Here is a 17,960-nt window from a genome sequence, read left to right on the forward strand (position 1 = left end):
GAACCAATGCTGAGTCACCTCCCGGCCCCTATAACTGCAGACCCTCATCCTTTATTTTGGATCACGTTCTACCATGTTCAGGGTCACTCCTGGCAGGGCGTGGGGGACCATATGTGGGGTTGGCTGAGTGCAAGATAAGCGCCTTAAACATTTTTTAATCGCTCTGCCTTAAAATAGCACACGCTCCATTTTTTAGTTTTTGGGGCCACACCTGGGGTGCTTGGGGTTTACAACTGGCACTGGACTCAGGGGTCATTTCTGGTGGGGCCAGGGGGACCCAATATGATGCTGGGATTCTAACCCAAGTCAGTCACATGACTGGCAAGCACCTTACCCATTATACTTTTCCTCTGGCCACAGCATGCCTTTAATTGAAAATTTACGTGGATCTCTTTTTGGATCTGACTCAAAATTGTTTTTAAAAAAATTGGGGGGGCTGGAGTGATAGCACAGTGGGGAGGGCGTTTGCCTTGCACATGGCCAACCCGGGTTCAATTCCCAGCATCCCATATGGTCCCCTGAGCACCGCTAGGAGTAATTCCTGAGCGCATAGCCAGGAGTAACCCCTGTGCATCGCTGGGTGTGACTCAAAAAGCCAAAAAAAATAAATAAAATGGAGACAGGGACTAATCACAGGGCACAGAGTCAACTCAAGGGGCTGATCACACTATGCTTTGCAGAAGCAGTCACCTGAGTACAGAGCGGGACATAACTTCTGAACACTGACCAATGTGCTGCACCCACCCTTCCCTCTTCCACAGCTCCCCCAAAGGAAAAAATCCAGCAAAAACAAAATTGATGGTCAAGCACATGGCTCCAGTGTTACAGTGGCGAGTTTATGCGTTACGTGTCTGAAGCCCTGGATACATCCATTCAAGTACCCCCAAGCACCACTGGAGCTCCTCTCTCCCCAAGATCCCAGTTCTGTGGGGGTGGCCCCTCCAAGAAAGGGGAGGAGGAACAGACAGGAGACCATGCTTCACATCTGATCACCAGCCTTGTTTGAAACTGAGTCCAGGCATTGTCAACTTGCCCCTTCCTTCCAGCCCCAGCAGAGGGCCGAGTGCCACCAAGAGTGGCCCCTGATTAGGTAGCATCTCAAGACCTTTTTCTGAGCAGGGAGCTCGTTCCAGGGACTAGAGTGGATGCACTACACATGTGACCCCGAGTTTAATTCCAGTATGGCAAAAACAAACCAAGCCACCAACAAACCCAGGCTCTCTGCCGCTTGGCTGCATCCCTGCTCGCCTCACTCTGTCAGGTAACAGGAAAACACGAAAACACCCTGTTTACCCACTCTTCTGAGCCGAGAGAGCTCAAAGGACCAGGCCAACTGTGCATGTGACAACCCTGGATTTGACCACATGAGCCCCGAGTAACACCAGGAGTGACTCCCAAGAACAGAGTTGGCTATGCCCAAGAACCAAGAACCAAATCTCCCCTCGATTATTAAAGAAGCACAGGAATGAAAAATGCTGCGAGAACTCTCTGATCCCACTCGGAGAAGACCCAGGGGCGTTACCTCAGTTTTGTTCAACGGGGAGTTCTTGGCCCACTCAAACATGTTCTCGTACACATTGCCATCGTAGCGGCCAAGCACGGAGCCCAGACTCTCATCTCTATAATCAAACGCATCCACCAAAGCGATGGCATCAGGACGAATCACGGTCAGCAGCTCCTTGACACGCTGGCGCACCTGATTGATCTGCGAGCCCGTCAGGATGCCTCCCTGAAGGAGCAAAACAGACAAATGCGTGCTTGGACAGACGAACTCCCAGGTACATGATTACAAAGGGAACAACTGTCATTTACTGCAAAGAAGCAAGAACAAACACAGAACACCCTGACCTGGAGGAAGTCCCCGGCCTTCTGGCTGATTCCATAGAGCGAGTAGAGGAGACACAGATTCCTGAGCACCGCCTGGACGGGCTTGTCTTGAATCTGGGGAAGCTGCTCTGCGAAGAGCTTCACCACCACATAGTGACAGTGTGCCTGCACAAGGAGGGACGCCAGGGCGTGAGGCCGACGGAAGGGATGAGGCGTGGAGGGCAGGAAGGGAAGGTAGTCTGGGGGGCAGTGGAGGAAAATCTGGGGAGGGCGCAGCACAGGGCAGGGGGCCGGGAGGATGTGCAGGTGAAGCCAGGGAGGAAGAGCCATGGCCCACCTCAGTGGCTCGAACGAGGTCAACGGAAGTCAGATTCCACGCCACCTCCCTGCTTCTCCTGTGACTCACTTCAGCTTGGAAGTTTTTGGCAGCGATTTCCACTAAACTGTGAGACAAGGAAAGGGGTGCTCAGGAAGCTCCGCCTCCCCCTCAGCCGTGCTCCTCCCACCCCCATCAACGCCCACCGCGAACCTGGCGGCCCGGAGCCTGTAGGCCTCCACGAGGCTGTCGGGGCTGCTGATGTCCATGGCGGTGGGCCTCCCGGCCACCTGCTGCGGCTGGATGCGCTGGCCAGGCAGGTCGTTCAGATAGGACACCATGCCGTACACCAGCTTGCCTGCGCGCACCTGCTCGTAGCTCTTTATCAGGTACCTGAAACCACCAGGGCCAAGCGCTGACCGGCTGCGCCTCATGCTGAAGCCCAGTGAACAGCGCCCCAAGGGACCAGAAGCCATGGACAGGAGCACATACATTCCCCATGGACCGGCAGCCCCCTCCCCTGCCAGCACCACCCAGCATCCCCCCAAGAACTAAAGGAATGAGAGACACCGTCTTCCGGGAGGAGGGGAAGGCGGTGCTCACCGTGCCGTCTGCAGCATCATGACGGTGTTCTCGCCTTCAAAGGTGCAGGTCGGGGTGAAGTTGACATAGAGGTTGGGGAGGCCGCTGCAGTGAGAGTAGCCGTGTCCGCCGCAGGCCATCCGGCACGCTTCAATGGCCGCATTGGCCGTCCAGGTGGCGAAGGCTTTCAGGCCAGCGGTGAGGGCATGGAGCTAAGGGCAGGGGCGAGAGCGCTCAGACCCTACACGGCACGGAGGTGCACCCCAGCCTCCCACCGCCACACTCTCCCCATGGAGTCCCCCTGCTAACAGCACCCCCACATGCCCTCCGGGCTGCGCTCATCGGCCCCACACGAAAGGCAACCCCGCTGGGGTTTGGCTCTGCTCCTTTTTGGGGGAGGTGTGGGATGGGGCCACACGGCAGCTCAGGACTCACACCTGGCTCCACACTCAAGGGCCATGCCTAGCGGGCTCAGGGGACCATACAAGGTGCCCGGGATCACACCTGGGTTGGCACCCTCCCCACTGTACTAGCTCTCTATTCCCCGCCCCACTTCTAATCAGAAAAACTTCTTTATCTTTTGAGAACATATGGCTTCGCTCCGCAAAGCCCGATGTCTGGCCTTCTCGGGAACTGTATCCGGTACAGAGAACAGAAGTGAAGGGGACATGCCTCAGGCAGCTCGCTCAGGTTCCCCCGGCTGATGTCTTCATTCACCCGAAGGTAGGTATTCTTCATGTATGCACCCACAAACTGGAAGGCGTAGGCGGTGGCCAGGAGTGGGAAGAGCTTGTATTGCTGGGTTTGAAAATCCAGAATCTGTGGCTCTGGTTCACTGCAGTGCATGGAGAAAAGCAAGTGAGCACACATGAGAACGGAGCGCTGGTACCCGGGGGCCCCAGGAGGCAGAGCACATGGGGAAAGTGACCACCTGCTCGGCCACCTGCCATACTGCCTTAGGTGCAGCCCAAGCCCAGCTGCCAAGTCCCTCTCTCAGCCTTCCCGGAACAAGGACAGAGGTCAAAACATCCCCAATCCCTGCTGACTCACAGGAAGAAGACAAGATAAACAAGGTTTCGAGGGTGCAGGCCTGCCCACCCCCCTCCCCGCCCCGAACACTTCCAGGCGAGTCCCCAAAACAAACAGAACACTCAAAAACAAGGTGTCACTCAGTACAAGGTGAAGAGAATGTCCCCTGACCACACTTCTGGAGAAGAGCAGAGGTGGCGACCTCAATGTTTGAGGTCAAAGAAGGTCACTCCTGACAATTTTCCTTGGTCTTGTTTTTGGTTTTGTGGTTACCCAAGCTGTTCTCGGGGCTAACTGTTGGCTCGGCACTCAGGGGAATGTATGCGGTACTGCGGACTGAACCTAGGCTGGCCCTGGGCAAGGCAAGCACCCTGCCCTCTGTAATACCTCTCTGGAGCATTTGGTGAGTAAAAGCCTGATAGAGTCACGGCCAGGGCAAGGGAATGGGAGCAAACTGTGACCCATGGCAAAGGGAGCTTAAACTAATGTCACGTTCACCAAATCCGGTTCACAGTGACTACAGGAAGTTAGAAACTCAAAATGCCTTAAGTTCTTTGAGCCTTTCATTGACATAGCTTAAGAATATCAGAAACTTAGTGAAAAGGAAGTGTCAGGTCTGAGGAGCAGGTCTCTTACCCTGGCGTGATTTCCGATTGGTGCCTCACAGCGCTGTACCGGATGGCGATGGTGCAAGCCTTGGACAGGGCCTGGGCAGCTGCACTCACCAGGTAGGACCTGATGAACACCATGGTCCCGTAGGTCAGCTTGTTGCTCACGGGCTTCACGTAGGTACCGTCGGGCTTCACCTGGAGAGAGAAACCAGGGGCTGATGAGGCCGTTTTCAAACATGTGGTGGCTGATGCCAGGAGTTCTGAAAGGCCGGCTGTCCAAAGGCAGCCTCGCCGTCCCCTGGACGCCTGTTTGAAGTGCAAAAGCTCAGTGCCCATGTGAGCCACAGTCCCTGGCTACCCGAGGGTTCTGGTGCGGGCAAAGGTTTGAGGGCAGCTGGGCTGGCAGACCGGAATATGCTCTTGGGCCTGCCAAATGCTTTTGATTTCAATGTCCAGGTATCACAGGGAGTGGAAACATGTCCCTACTTTTTTGAACAGATTATTCTAACCCCGCTGGAAGACAGTCACAGGAACCCCCACTCCGGGCAACCCAGCTGCTACTTTCTGTCTAGGCATACCTGGGCGTACTTCATCAGCATATTTTCCCTGGGAATGCGGTAATTGTCCAGCTTCAGGTAGCCATTGTCCATCTCTTCATAGCCAAATTTGGGGCCAATGTCTCCAATGGTAATACCTACCACCGGTGAAAGGAAAGTCACAAGATGTTTATGCCAATACAGGTTTCCTCTTTAGTTATGTAGTGAAACATTTTTTGCAGAGGAACAGTGATTGATTTCATTTTCACTACAATCTCAGATGAATAATCCTAACCTGGCAAAGGCTTATGGGTCCCAATTTCACGAATAGGCACAATGAAGGCATGTAATCCATAGCTCTTCCCCTTAGTGATGAGTTGGGCAAGAACTATGGCATGATTTGAAGTCTTTCCAACTGCAACAACAAAGGAAAAAGAATAAAGTGAGTAAACATTCTTACATTTCAATGGACAGAAACAACGGGAGGAAAAGAACCAGCAGCCCGTAAAAATGAAGCATGCACCGGGCTGGAGAAGAGTGCAGGGATGGCTCCCTGAGCACGGCCAGGGGACGCCCCTGAGCAGAGCCAAAAAATAACCCCTGAACACTGCGAGGTGTGGCCCCAAAACCAAAAAAAATTACTTGAATAAAATAAATGACGCCCAGAAAGTCTTGGTTTTCTGAAAGAAATCTACTTAAGCTGATAGTTACTGAATTTATCTCTTCATTATGCGTACCTGAAGTCTGGATATAGAATACAGTCAATTTAAGATATGTAATGTACTGATCTGATAGTTCTTTAATTTTAAAGAGAGTATTCCTGGGTGAGAGAGAGCTCAGAGGACAGAGCGCATGCTGTGCACATAAAAGGCCCAGATCCAATCCACATGGTCCCTAGCACCAAAGATAGCATTACTTATTTCTCACTAACTTACAAAAATAAAATTTATGGTAATCATCTGAATGTTGATTCAATTTATTATCTTTGCTGCCATTGTAAGGGTCAGTAGTGCCGGGAGTGGCAGCCAAATGGTGCTTGGAATGGACCTTAGAATATTAATTTATTCCTTCCCTTAAAGCAGATGATATCCAAAATAGTAGCCCCTAGTCACAAGTCTGTTCTTATTTAATTATAAATAAAATTGTAAAAAAGATTCCTGGGGCTGGGGCATACACACTACAGTGTGGGTAGGGCACTTGCTTTGCTCATGAGTAACCTGGGTTTGACCCGCAGCACCCCACATGATCCCCAGAGCCCTGAACACGCACCCAGGAATAAGACCTGGTCAACTAGCCACATTTAAAATGCCCAATAGCTACATGGCTGGCATGCTAGAGCAAAGATAGCGATATTTTTTTTTTTAACTACTACAAAACGTATGTGGGATCTAGAGCAATAGTACAGCAGGGAGGGCACTTGCCTTGCATTCAATCAACCAAGTATGATCTCCGGCACCCCATCTGGTCCCCCCAGGCACCACCAGGAACAACTCCTGAGCGTGGAGTAACTCCTGGGTATAGCTAGGTGTGGCCCTCCTCCCCAAAATAATAAAATTTTTAAAAAATTTTAAATTTAATTAATGTAATTCAAGTATGTAACACAAAGAAAAAAAATCCTTCAACCGCTAATCTGAAATATAAATCCTGAGATCAAAAACACCTCCAAACACTAATCTGAAATATAAATTCTAAAACAATCACTTAAAATGGAAGAAGAGCTTAAATAAGTTTCATGCTAAACTATTTACAATGAAGATTTTACTTAAAACAACTGACATGCTGACAATATTAAAAGAACGGATGAACAGGAAATCTTATTTACTTACATGACAGCAAAAACTATGCTGATAAATGGGAATGTTTGTTGAAAAACCAAAATGCAGAGTAAGCAAGTTACCCTTTCTGCACTTTGTAAGTTGTATAATCACATGTAATGTGTACAAGAGATCGTGAGATCAACAGTTTGAAGATTTTTTCCTGGATTCCAGAATATTCTCAGAGAATAAGATCTACCTCTTAAACACAACCTTAAAATCAATGTTCCAAATATCTAACGTGTTAAAAAGAAACTTCACATACGCCCCCCTGGCCACCACTTGATGGAGGTCACTGTAGGGCTGTTGATAATGAACTCTTGGGTCTCAGGGTCGTACGTGGCTGTCGTTTCCAAACCTCGAAGATGGGTTCCTGAAGAAATAAATAACATCGGTTTCAGAGAGAATGCATGAAAAAAGGATACGGTACAGGATAAAAAACACATGCCCACTTCTTCAAGCTATAAGGAAGAGGGGGAAAAAATCTATGCCTGGAGAGACAGCTGACCAAATTCCTGAAGCGTGGGCTCAGTCTGAAACACCACCAGGAATAGCCCCCAAACAAAACAGAACAGAAAATCAAGAATAAAATATAGATGAGCTTCAAATTGGGGCCAGAGTGATAGGTCAGCAGTTAGGGCGTTTGCTTTGCATGCAGCCCATTTGAGTTCAATCCTCTGGCATTCCACCGGGTACCCCAAAACCGCCAGGAGTAATTCCTGAGTGAGAGGCCAGGAGTAACCTCTGAGCATCCCCAGGTGTGATCCAATCCCTCCTCCCCCCAAAAAATTATAAAGAAGAGACATAATCTTCTACACTTAAATCAGTTTTAGTTGAAAGTACAGATATCGAAGATGAAGTTTCTAAACGTCCTTCTGCTGTGACCCTCTATAGAAAATCTATAACATTTCTACCTATGTATTTATATCAACCAAAAGACAATGTAAAGGCAGCTTATACTCCTTTCATAAGATCACAAAACAGGAAATTAACCTGCTCATTCAGAGAAGAGAGAGTCTCTTAAACCGGCCTCAACATTCCAAGTATGCTCCATTCCACTCAGAGGAACTGTACTCACCACAATGAACAAAAGTTCTGCAATTTTTTAAAAATAACAACGACTAGACAAGGGGATCAGAGACTCCAGCTAACACTCTGCAAGCTGTCTATTCCAGAAATGATTGCTGCAATGGAAAACTAGGACTTAGGCATAACCTGCAGGAAGGAAGCTCTGGGGCAGAGCTGCGGTGGCTTTCTGAGAAAGAAAAGTCACAAATGCCTCTCTTGCTCATTTCCATCGAGCCCCAGGCAGGAGGAGTTCTGGTTCACCTGCACAAGTAAGACAGCCAGTTCCAATCCAACCTGGAGATGGACTGATAATTGTTTCAAACAAGTCCTACTGCAAATCAACCAAATGCTTAGAAAACGATTGCAGAAAAAGCATTAAAGTTACATTCCCCCCTGCTAATACTCCACTGAAATGTGGACTTTTTATCAAATTGCTTTGATAATGCCAGATCGTCTTAATAAATGCTTAAATTTGGAAACTTTCAGGAACTTTCAAGGTGAAAAACAGAATGAACAGCTTCTCTGTGATTCACAACCTTCCCCGGAGCTGGGATCGGGCCGCAGACAACTTTCACAGACCAACTGTTTTTAAACACCCCCAGCAGCACAGAAGCCGAGCACCAGATCACTGATCAAGTGAAGACACAGTTGTGCAGCACTCAGCAGCAAGTGGCAAACCTTCACTAGGTCAGTCCTTCTGAAATGGCTCCGTACAAAGAGAAGCCAGACACAGACAAACAGCAAACATATCAACTCAGAAGCAATGGCAACAGAAACCTCCCAGCCCCCGCAAGCCCAAAGAGGGCAGGTGGGAAATGGGAATGGCTAAATGCCAGAGCTGAGAACCGACCTCTGGGAAGTGTGTTTAATCTTACTTTTTGCTGTTTCTTGGCAAAGTCACTTTCAGCACTTGGCTAAATTTACAGAAACGCTGACCGAAGGTCAAATTCTCAGGTCTTAGACACTTCTCACTGTGGTCACTGAAGACACAATCCCTCAAAAGCACACATGCTCTTCCCCAGTGAAACGCAGGCCCTGAACCTTGGTACTACATACACTCTACCCAGCTTCTGTGAACTTGCACCAACAACTTGCAATTCTCAACCTTCTGATGTGGAACCAGACCAATTAATCTGTGTTATCTCTGTGACAACATGACCTTTCCTTTCCACTGACCAAAACAGTGCTTTTGCCAGGGCAGGGCTGTGCGGGAGCCCTGGCCTCAGCACCAGGCTGACTTATAGAGTGATCACAGTGTACCCAACGAGCAGTGGGCAGGCACACCGTACCCCACCAGGCAGCACCCACCCGACAACCCCGAGCGTAGACTGAATGCACGCCCTACCATGGCCCATCTCGGTCTGGGCATAAGTGCCAATGATCTCCAAGTTCCAGGCGGGCATGAAGAAGCGCTCCTGCTGCTCCGCAGTTGCCTGGTGAAGCAAGGTGGGCAGGAACATGCCCAAGTGGAGATCCAGGGGCTCAGGCTGCCCTCGGTGCACAAAACTTCAAGGCCAACACCGAGGGCGGGCATTTGAGAAGCATCATCAGGTGACAAGAGAATCAGCAATGAGTGAGAGGAGGAGAAAAAAAACCATCTGTAAGTTCCAATTTCATTAGGTGGCCATTGCCACGGGAGAGCACGGTCCTTTTCTGTATCACGTTAACAAATGTACAAGTGGGTGCCCGTTTTCTGACGCTGTCAAGCTATTTTCTTTGAGCCCTCCTCTGCCAAGACCAGGATCCGTGGCAGGGGTTGGCTATTAATTCCAATTCCTGGACAGCACAAAAGGCCTGTGAGCAGGGGACTGCAGGCCTGCCATGGAATCCAAGGGAATGACAAACTTTGAAGGGGCTGTTCCGAATGGAGAATTTAGGCTGTGCATAAGGGACTCTGGGAAGTGAGGTGGGGGCGTCGCAATGATGCTTACAGGCACCTCCCAGCCCAGGGCAAGTCACACCACTTTGAACAGAAAATGACTGTGCTCTCGTCATTCCAGTAATTTCATGATTAAAAAGACATGATTTCTAGTAAAGACCATAGGAATTTTAAGTAACAGACTCATGCATAACAAGGTTTTCATTACAATCAAATTGGTTTATCACAAGTTTTAATAAACATCTTGGTTAAGATCTAAAATAATCCATTTTCTAAAGTCACTCTTTGTTATTTAAAATTGGGTGCTTTAGGGGCAGTAAGCTGGTCCAGCGGGGAGGGCGTTTGCCTTGCACAGATGACCTGGTTCTACCTTCGGCACCCCACATGGTCCCAAGTCTGCCTAGAGTGATTCCAGAGTGCAGAGCCAGAAGTAAGTCCTGAGTACCACCAGATATGGCCCCAAAACAAAATAAAATAAAATAATAAAATTAGATGCTCATACTGTCGCCTTCTGTGTGAATTATACTAAAAATAGTTATGTATGTCTCTGAATTTTTCCATGTTACTGACACTGCATTTTTAAATATATATATATATATTTTTTTTTTTTTTGCTTTTTTGGACCACACCCAGCAGTGCCCAGGGGTTACTCCCGGCTCTGCATTCAGACTCCTGGTGGTGCTCAGAGGACCATAGGGGATGCTGGGGATTAAGTCTGGGTCGGCCACATGCAAGGCAAACACCCAACCCACTGTACTATCATTATGGCCCTGACAACTCATATTCTCAATTCTAAGAAATGAGGCAGAATATTCAAGGTTATCCAAAAAGAGGGCTGAAAAGGGAAAGGAGTTTATTGTTGGGGGGGGTGTTATTGGAGGTGGTGAAGCAATACCGACAGGTGTGGTAACATACATTTCGAAGGAGTATGAGACTGTACTTCTACAAAGTGCATCCTTGGGTTAGAGAAAGAGTTCAGTGAGGCTTACCACATGCTTTGCATGCAAGAGGCCTGGGCTCCATCACCTGCACCTGTGGTCCCCTTGAGTACCATTGGGAGTGAACTCCTAAGTACGGGGTTGGAAACAGCCTCCAAGCTCTACTAGGTGTATGGCCAAACGGCCAAAGAATCATTTCTGGATGATTAGATTCGACTCGAGGCCAACAAGCAGCAGTGCTTAGAAGCTACTCCCAGCTCTAGTCAGGGAGTAGTCAGTCTGGTGGCACTCAGGTGACCAAGGTGCAGGCCTAACCCCAGGCCTTCCACAAGCAAACCATGCGCTCAGCCCACTGAACTCTCTCTGGTGCTGCAGGCCAGAGACAGAACCACAGGGAGGCGCTTGCCTTGCATGTAGCCGACCTGGGTTCAGTCGCCAGCACCCCATATGGTCTAAGCCTGCTAGGAGATCCCTGAGTGCAGAGCCAGGGGTAAACCCTGAGTACAGCCAGGCGTGGCTTGACCCACCCACACACACACAATTTAAAAGAAACTCCCTCAGCAATTTGAAGTTTCCAGGGAATCTAGAGGTCTTGGAAAAACAGTTTAGGGGAATTCCTGGAAAAACCCATCCAAGGGGTAAGAGGTGAACACTCAAACAGGAATACCATTCTTCAACAACAGGGCTGAAGAACAAAAAGGTAACGTGTGCCTGGAACTGAAGGAGCAAGCAAACTGTGTGTGGAAAACTGGACCAGCCTCTGTGAGTTCAAGGAGGCGATCTGGCATCACCAGGCCCAGAACAGTGCCAGGGAGAGAGGGTCTGAGTGGCCCAGAAGACTCCTGGAAGGGCCAGTGGCCAGCTGCTGTGGGCGGGTGTGGGTTTCTTGGCGCAGGGCAGAGAGCAGGATGGATACACCTGCAGTCAGAAACTATCTGGAAAGTGCAGAATGTCCTAAGCAAAAACTGTCTCTTTCGCCTAAGGTAAAGATCACCCAGGAATGGGAGCGAATTGGAGCGGTACAGAGAAAGTCTCCTGGAGTTTTCTCTGATGCAACCACAAGTTGGTTATGCATTACCTTGAAGTAATTTTAAAACCTCCTGGGGGCTGGAGAGATAGTAGGGCCTCTAGGGCGTTTGCCTTGCACAAGACAGACGGGACGCAATCCCCAGCATCCACTACGGTCCCCCGAGCACTGCCTGCCTGGAGTAATTCCATTCCTTGAGTGCAGAGCCAGAAGTTAGCTTTCAGCACAGTTGGGTGCCTGGCCCCAAAACCAACCAAACAATAAGGAAACACTAAAAAGTACAAACATTTTGCCTAGAGAGGGGTTAGCTAGTTATTTCAAACCACAACACCAAAAGGCTTTCCCTCATTCTCCCCTTCCGCATGATACAGGCTGGGAAGTCGAGAGCCAAGACTGAGGACAAAATGATTTAATTAATAACATGTGAGAAAGAAAGAAATCAAAATAGCAACTCCATGGGCAGCACAATTATGGTCCTTGGAAATCAATGCAAAATCCAATTAATGAATAAAATTAGGAAAGCTACAGGTAACAAGAGGGGGAATCATTGCATTTTTATTCAAACAGAAGCCGATATGAGACATTTACAAAATATTTTAAATTTGTTAGTAACTTAGTCCAAAATCATCATTAAGAAAAACTAAACAGGGGGCTGGAAAGATAACACAGTGGGTAGGGCGTTTGCCTTGCACACGGCCGACCCGGGTTCGATTCCGAGCATCCCATGTGGTCCCCTGAGCACCGCCAGGAGTAACTCCTGAGTGCAGAGCCAGGAGTAACCCCTGTGCATCGCCGGGTATGACCCCAAAAAAAAAAAAACCTAAACAGGATGAACAACTATGAACAGAGCAGAAACAGCTAATTCCCAGTTGAGAAGACTAAATAAAGTATTTACAGCCCCCCCCCCAAAAAAATACAAAGATTTAATGTAAGAATGTATCTTAGAACTTGACAAATCAAAGATCTGAATTTGTCTAAAAAATATAGTACGCAAACACACCAAATATCTTGAATAGGATCAGGCCCATCTTGTCAGATTTTAAATATATTTTAACATAGAAAACAACAGGGCTCGCCCTTACTCCACATCACACACAAGTCAAAGTATTCAACATAAAAAAGGGAAGAGGGGCAGAGATGGTACAGAGGGTAGCGTGCTTGGCTTGCATGTAGCTGACCCAAGTTTGATTCCCCAACATCCCACAGGGTCCCCCAAGCCCGCCAGGTGTGATCCCTGAGGGAAAAACCAGAAGTAAGCCCTGAGCACCACCCCTCATTACACACCAAAAAATGAGCCAGGAGGGCAAGAGAGATCACTCACTGAGCTAGCAGGCTTTGCATGCGGGAGGTCAGTCAGATCCCCAGCACTGCATGATCGCCCAGTACTGACTGGAATAGCCACAAGCACTGCTGAGCATGACCCGAAAAGACAAATCAAAAAAGAGTCCAGGAGAGAGCTGGAGAGATATCACAGCATGTAGGGCGTTTGTCTTGCACGCGGCTGACCCAGGTTCGATTCCCAGCATCCCGTATGGTCCCCTGAGCACCTCCAGGAGTAACTCCTGAGTGCAGAGCCAGGAGTAAATCCTGTGCATCACTGGGTGTGACCCCCCCCAAAAAAAAAGAGAGAGAGAGAAAGAGTCCAGGAGAGAGCTCAAGTTTCAAAGAAAGGTGTGTCTTATTTCATAGGAGCAGAAATATTGCTTCATCTAAAGGATGAAAATGACACACAGGAAAAAAACTGTCCTAGTAATGATAACAAGTATGCAGGGAAAAACATCTGTTGTGGTCAGACTCTTAAGCAATCAAGTACCTATGAATACTAAACTACCTGCTTTGTGACCTGGAGGTCAAGGACAATTAATGATGGGATCAAGTTTCCCACTGTCCCACAAGGCTACAAATCCTCTGCCTCAGAGGCTCAAAGACCCACTGAGGGGGCGCAGAGGTTCATTTCCCCAGAGAGAGAGGGGAGACAAACCAGAGACAGGCTATTTGTGGGGACTGAACTCAGGGGGGTTGAGTCTCTTCATTTCTCAGCAACTGTCCAGAGGCTAGAATCCCAAACTCAAGAGTTACAGCCAGAACTCTCTGAGAACACTTGCCTTAAATACTGTGGCTCTATCAAAATCTCAGAAATATAAACAGGACAAAGCATTTACAGTGGCAGTATTAGACTGAGAGATACACATCTTGGGGGGCTAGAGAAATAGCACAGCAGGTAGGGCATTTGCCTCGCACGTGGCCGACCCAGGTTCGATTCCCAGCATCCCATATGGTCCCCCGAGCACTGCCAGGAGTAATTCCTGAGTGCAGATTCAGGAGTAACCCAAGCAGCAAAAAAAAAAAAAAAAAAAAAAAAAAACCACAGAGAGAGAAAGAGAGAGATACACATCCAGACCCATTCAATCTAGAATAATTTATACCCTACAACTTCTATGAATACAAAATTATGTCAAACTCAATGAATACTGAAAAAAAGAAGCTCGTAGGGCCAGGGCAAGTCCAATGGGCTGGGAATATGCTTTACAGGCAGTAGCTGTGGGCCCAGCTCCAGATTCTGTACCATAAAGCTAAATGGGTTAAAAACCACTTTTCTTCCCTGCCTTCCTCTCTTACTCTGTATTTCTTCTTAGCTATCCACCTACCCGCCCTTCCTGCAGACCATCCCTCAGGCTCCGAATTTCCATCCAGAAAGAGCTTCATGCTCAGGCAATCCTGGAAGACCCACAGAATGTTCACGCCCCATCTGTACCGAGGAATTACGGGAAGGAACATTCACCAATTCTCAAAGAAATCAACAAATTGAACACCAAAGGGAAACTTGAAAATTCACTAGATCAGAGAAGCTTCTTCCGGAAGTTACCAAGTGCTTTACTGCTTGCAGGAATTCCAACAAATTATTTAACAGACACCAATATTAGGGGGGACTTTGCTAGATTCCCAAAGTCGTCTTTCTAAATGGTTCAAAATCTATTATTCAAACGGTGTGAAGGGAACAAAGGTAAACATTTCAAGAAAGAATGGTGAAGAATGTCTCAGCCAGAGTCCTGGGCCAGCTGACGGGGAAATGACCTATGAGAAAGGGAATTTTGTTAACAATTTATCAACTCTGAAACAAAATCTCAGAAGTGTAAGTAGCAGTAAGGGGGAAAAAAAAATCGAATGCCAAAAGAAGTCCTGAGGTGGGGAACCCATTGACCCTCAGCAGAGGACTAACCGTGGCCCAACTCGGTCTGGGCGTAGGTGCCAATTATCTGGAGTTCCTGGGACGGAAGCAGCCATTTGTCCTGCTGAGCAGGGGTGCCCAGATTCACCACGGTTGGAATAAACATGGAGAAATTGAGGCCCACGGGTTCCACAAAACTGCTCAATTGTAGTCTACGGGAGAGAAAAGAAAAGGATCTCAGCCTTACTCTATAGTGCGTCCTACCACCCCATCCTTGCTACATGGCATGGACCGCAGGATGAAGGGAGGGAAATCCGAAGTCCCTTCTCAATAAACTGAAATGTGCCATGTCGCCACCTGAAGGGCAGTGATACACGCTGGTATCTCCTTGTCCTTTAGCCGTTTCAAAATCCACATTTTGAAATTTTCCTTTAAATCTACATGAGTTCTGGAAGCAAATGCCATCCATTAGTTTTACGCCCTCAACCCCTTTTTTCGGTTGATATTACTCGCTGTGGGAGTTACTTAACAACATTTTTATTCCCCGAACCTGTTATGATTACAACCTCACATGTGAGAGTTACGTGCTGTCACTGAGCCATATCCGAGTCTGGACTGAATGGACTTTGTGTACTGTATGTTTGTTTTACTTCCAGGTTTTAAGTGATTCCTTTAAAAATCAAAAGAAGGGGGATGAAGCAATAGCAAAGCGGTAGCATATTTGCCTTGCACGCAGCCAACCTGGGTTTGATTCCCAGCATCCCAGCATCCATAGGTCCCCAGAGCACTGCCAGGGGTAATTCCTGAGTGCAGAGCCAGGAATAACCCCTGTGCATTGCCGGGTGTGACCCAAAAAGAAAAAAAAAAAGCCCCAGTCATCCTTGGAATCCCATATGGTCCCCTGAGAACACTTGCCTTAGCAGCTAACCCAAGCACAGAGCCAGCAATAGCCCAAGCATTTCCAGGGATGCCTCTTCCCTCCCCTGCCTCCCTCGCCCCCGCAAAAAAGAAAAAAAACAAGAAAATTCTCTTTGGGGCTGGAGAGATAGTACAGTGGGTAGGGTGTTTGCTCTGCATGCAGCTAAACTGGGTTCGATGCTGGATACCACACATGGTCCCCAGACTCCTGCCAGGAATGATCCATAAGCACAGAGCCAAGAGTAAGCCCCAAGCACTGCTGAGTCTAGCCCCAAACAAAAACTCTCTTTCTAAAGTAAAGTGAAGCTAGGATAGTATGTGTGCCAGGGTCAAGAATTGCTGAAGATCTCCAGAGTTTACAAAAAGATATTTATTTAATTTTAACCAACATGGCCTTTGGACGTTACTCCAGGCTAAGAGAACTCTAACCATAATTAAACTATTAGTTCTTCAACTATTATTTTAGGAAAACGATTATTTTATAAGAAAAATAATAGTGGAATAAATAGCAAGGCATGAACTATAGGAAAGGTGGGGAATGCTTCACTTCACTGGGGAAGGCCCTCACCACACCACCTTGAAAGAACGAACAGGGGCTGGAGAGACAGCACAGTGGGTAAGGCGCTTGCCTTACGCGTGGCTGACCCAAATTCAATCTCCAGAACCCTATATGGTCCCCCAGCCATGGCTGGAGTGAGGGCAGAGCCAGGAGTAAGCCCTGAGCATGGCTGGGTGTGACGCAAAACCAAAAACGAAAAAAAGAAAAGTAAACACAACATATTTTGTCCTACATCCAAGATAGTATATAAGTTAGTTTTCTCATACCAATCATAATCCACTTAGAAACATTAATAACTCTAGCTGAAAGGAACAGGTTAATCATAGATGTCCTCTCTTTTTCTCCCCTCCTTTTACAGGATCAGGGAAGCAAATCCTGCATGCAAATCGAGTGCTCTATCACTAAGCTACATTCATTTTTTAACAAATTTATTTATTGGGGCTGGAGCGATAGCACAGCGGGTAGGACGCTCGCCTTGCACACAGCCGACCTGATTCGATTCCCAGCATCCCACATGGTCCCCCGAGCACCGCCAGGAATGAGTCCTGAGTGCAGAGCCAGGAGTAACCCCTGTGCATCGCCGGGTGTGACCCAAAAAGCACTAGCACTATAGCACTGTACTCCTGTTGTTCATCAATATGCTCGAGCAGGCCCAGTAACATCTCCATCATGAGACTTCTTGTTACTGTGTTTGGCATATCAAATACGTCACGGTAGCTGGCCAGGCTTTGCTGTGCGGGCGAGATACTCTGGGTAGCTTGCTGGGCTCTCTGAGAGGGGCGGAGGAATCGAACTGGGGTGACCAGGTTGGCTGCGTGCAAGGCACACGCCCTTTTATTTTTGTACCACACCCAGTACTAAAGGGCTTACTCCTGGGTCCAGGCTCTAAGATCACTCCTAGTGGGCTGGGGACCTACTGGGTACTATGGATCCAGCCCAGGTTGGCCACATGCAGGCAAGCACCCCACCAGCTGTCCTCTCTCTGGCCCTGACCTGAGCTAGGTTCTTGACCCTGATGTCATCACTATTTATCTGGTGTTTCTGTAACTGTGCTTTAAATCGCACCTGAAAATCAATAGAAGCCACTCATTAGCATCAGTGGAAAAAATGTTTTCTTTGCTGATTCAGGCATAAGTTTAGAGAATAAGATTAGGAGCCAGAGTGATAGTACAGGAGATGTCAATGACCTTCCCTTGCATGTGGTTGACTCCAGTTTGATTACTAGCACCAAGTATGGTCCCCCAGCACCACCAGGAGTGACCCCTGAGCACAGAACCAGGAATAAGCACCAAGCACTGCCTAGTGTGGCCCCAAAACCAAATCCACCCACCCAAAAAATAGGAAAGGAAGAAAAGAGACACAAGATCACCTTCCGGGGAGGTTGGAGACAAACAAAAACTCAACTATCCAAGTAATCACTGGACACGAAATAGTCACTGTAGGAAAAACTCTAACCCTGAGATTCTGTTTTTTTTTTTATACCAACATCAAATGTTAAACTAAGTGAAGGGAAGAAAGGGCATGAAAGGAGAGGAGTGAGTCAAGTCAGCAACTCACACTGCTTCCTGCTACTATGAGGCAGAGGCCACACCTTTACATAAACACCCTGCCTCATTCCTCACTGAAAGGGAACAATTCATTAGATCAATACAAGGATCATTCTCTCAAAAGGGTAAGGCAGCCCCAC

General features: G+C 48.1%; 2 protein-coding genes across 3 annotated transcripts in view; both read right to left on the reverse strand.

The window, feature by feature from the left end:
• Positions 1 to 17,960, reverse strand: part of EVPL (envoplakin) — an 83,153-nt gene that overhangs the window by 24,013 nt on the left and 41,180 nt on the right. The window lies entirely within an intron of this gene.
• ACOX1 (acyl-CoA oxidase 1) overlaps positions 1 to 17,960 on the reverse strand; it is a 28,178-nt gene that overhangs the window by 5,412 nt on the left and 4,806 nt on the right. Inside the window, exons 3-13 of one of the 2 annotated variants that reach the window (XM_056115429.1) lie at positions 14,848 to 15,008; positions 6,981 to 7,088; positions 5,197 to 5,316; positions 4,944 to 5,059; positions 4,391 to 4,560; positions 3,398 to 3,560; positions 2,747 to 2,937; positions 2,357 to 2,536; positions 2,165 to 2,270; positions 1,849 to 1,992; positions 1,523 to 1,729 (exon numbers count right to left, since the gene is read on the reverse strand). In XM_056115429.1, the coding sequence (XP_055971404.1) occupies positions 1,523 to 1,729; positions 1,849 to 1,992; positions 2,165 to 2,270; positions 2,357 to 2,536; positions 2,747 to 2,937; positions 3,398 to 3,560; positions 4,391 to 4,560; positions 4,944 to 5,059; positions 5,197 to 5,316; positions 6,981 to 7,088; positions 14,848 to 15,008 (1,666 nt within the window). Of the gene's footprint in view, positions 1 to 1,522; positions 1,730 to 1,848; positions 1,993 to 2,164; positions 2,271 to 2,356; positions 2,537 to 2,746; positions 2,938 to 3,397; positions 3,561 to 4,390; positions 4,561 to 4,943; positions 5,060 to 5,196; positions 5,317 to 6,980; positions 7,089 to 9,128; positions 9,290 to 14,847; positions 15,009 to 17,960 lie in introns of both variants that reach the window. The other variant, XM_056115428.1, reaches the window with a different exon arrangement.

This window comes from Sorex fumeus, unplaced genomic scaffold (genome assembly GCF_029834395.1).
Source record: "Sorex fumeus unplaced genomic scaffold, SorFum_2.1 ptg000029l, whole genome shotgun sequence".
Classification (NCBI taxonomy): domain Eukaryota; kingdom Metazoa; phylum Chordata; class Mammalia; order Eulipotyphla; family Soricidae; genus Sorex; species Sorex fumeus.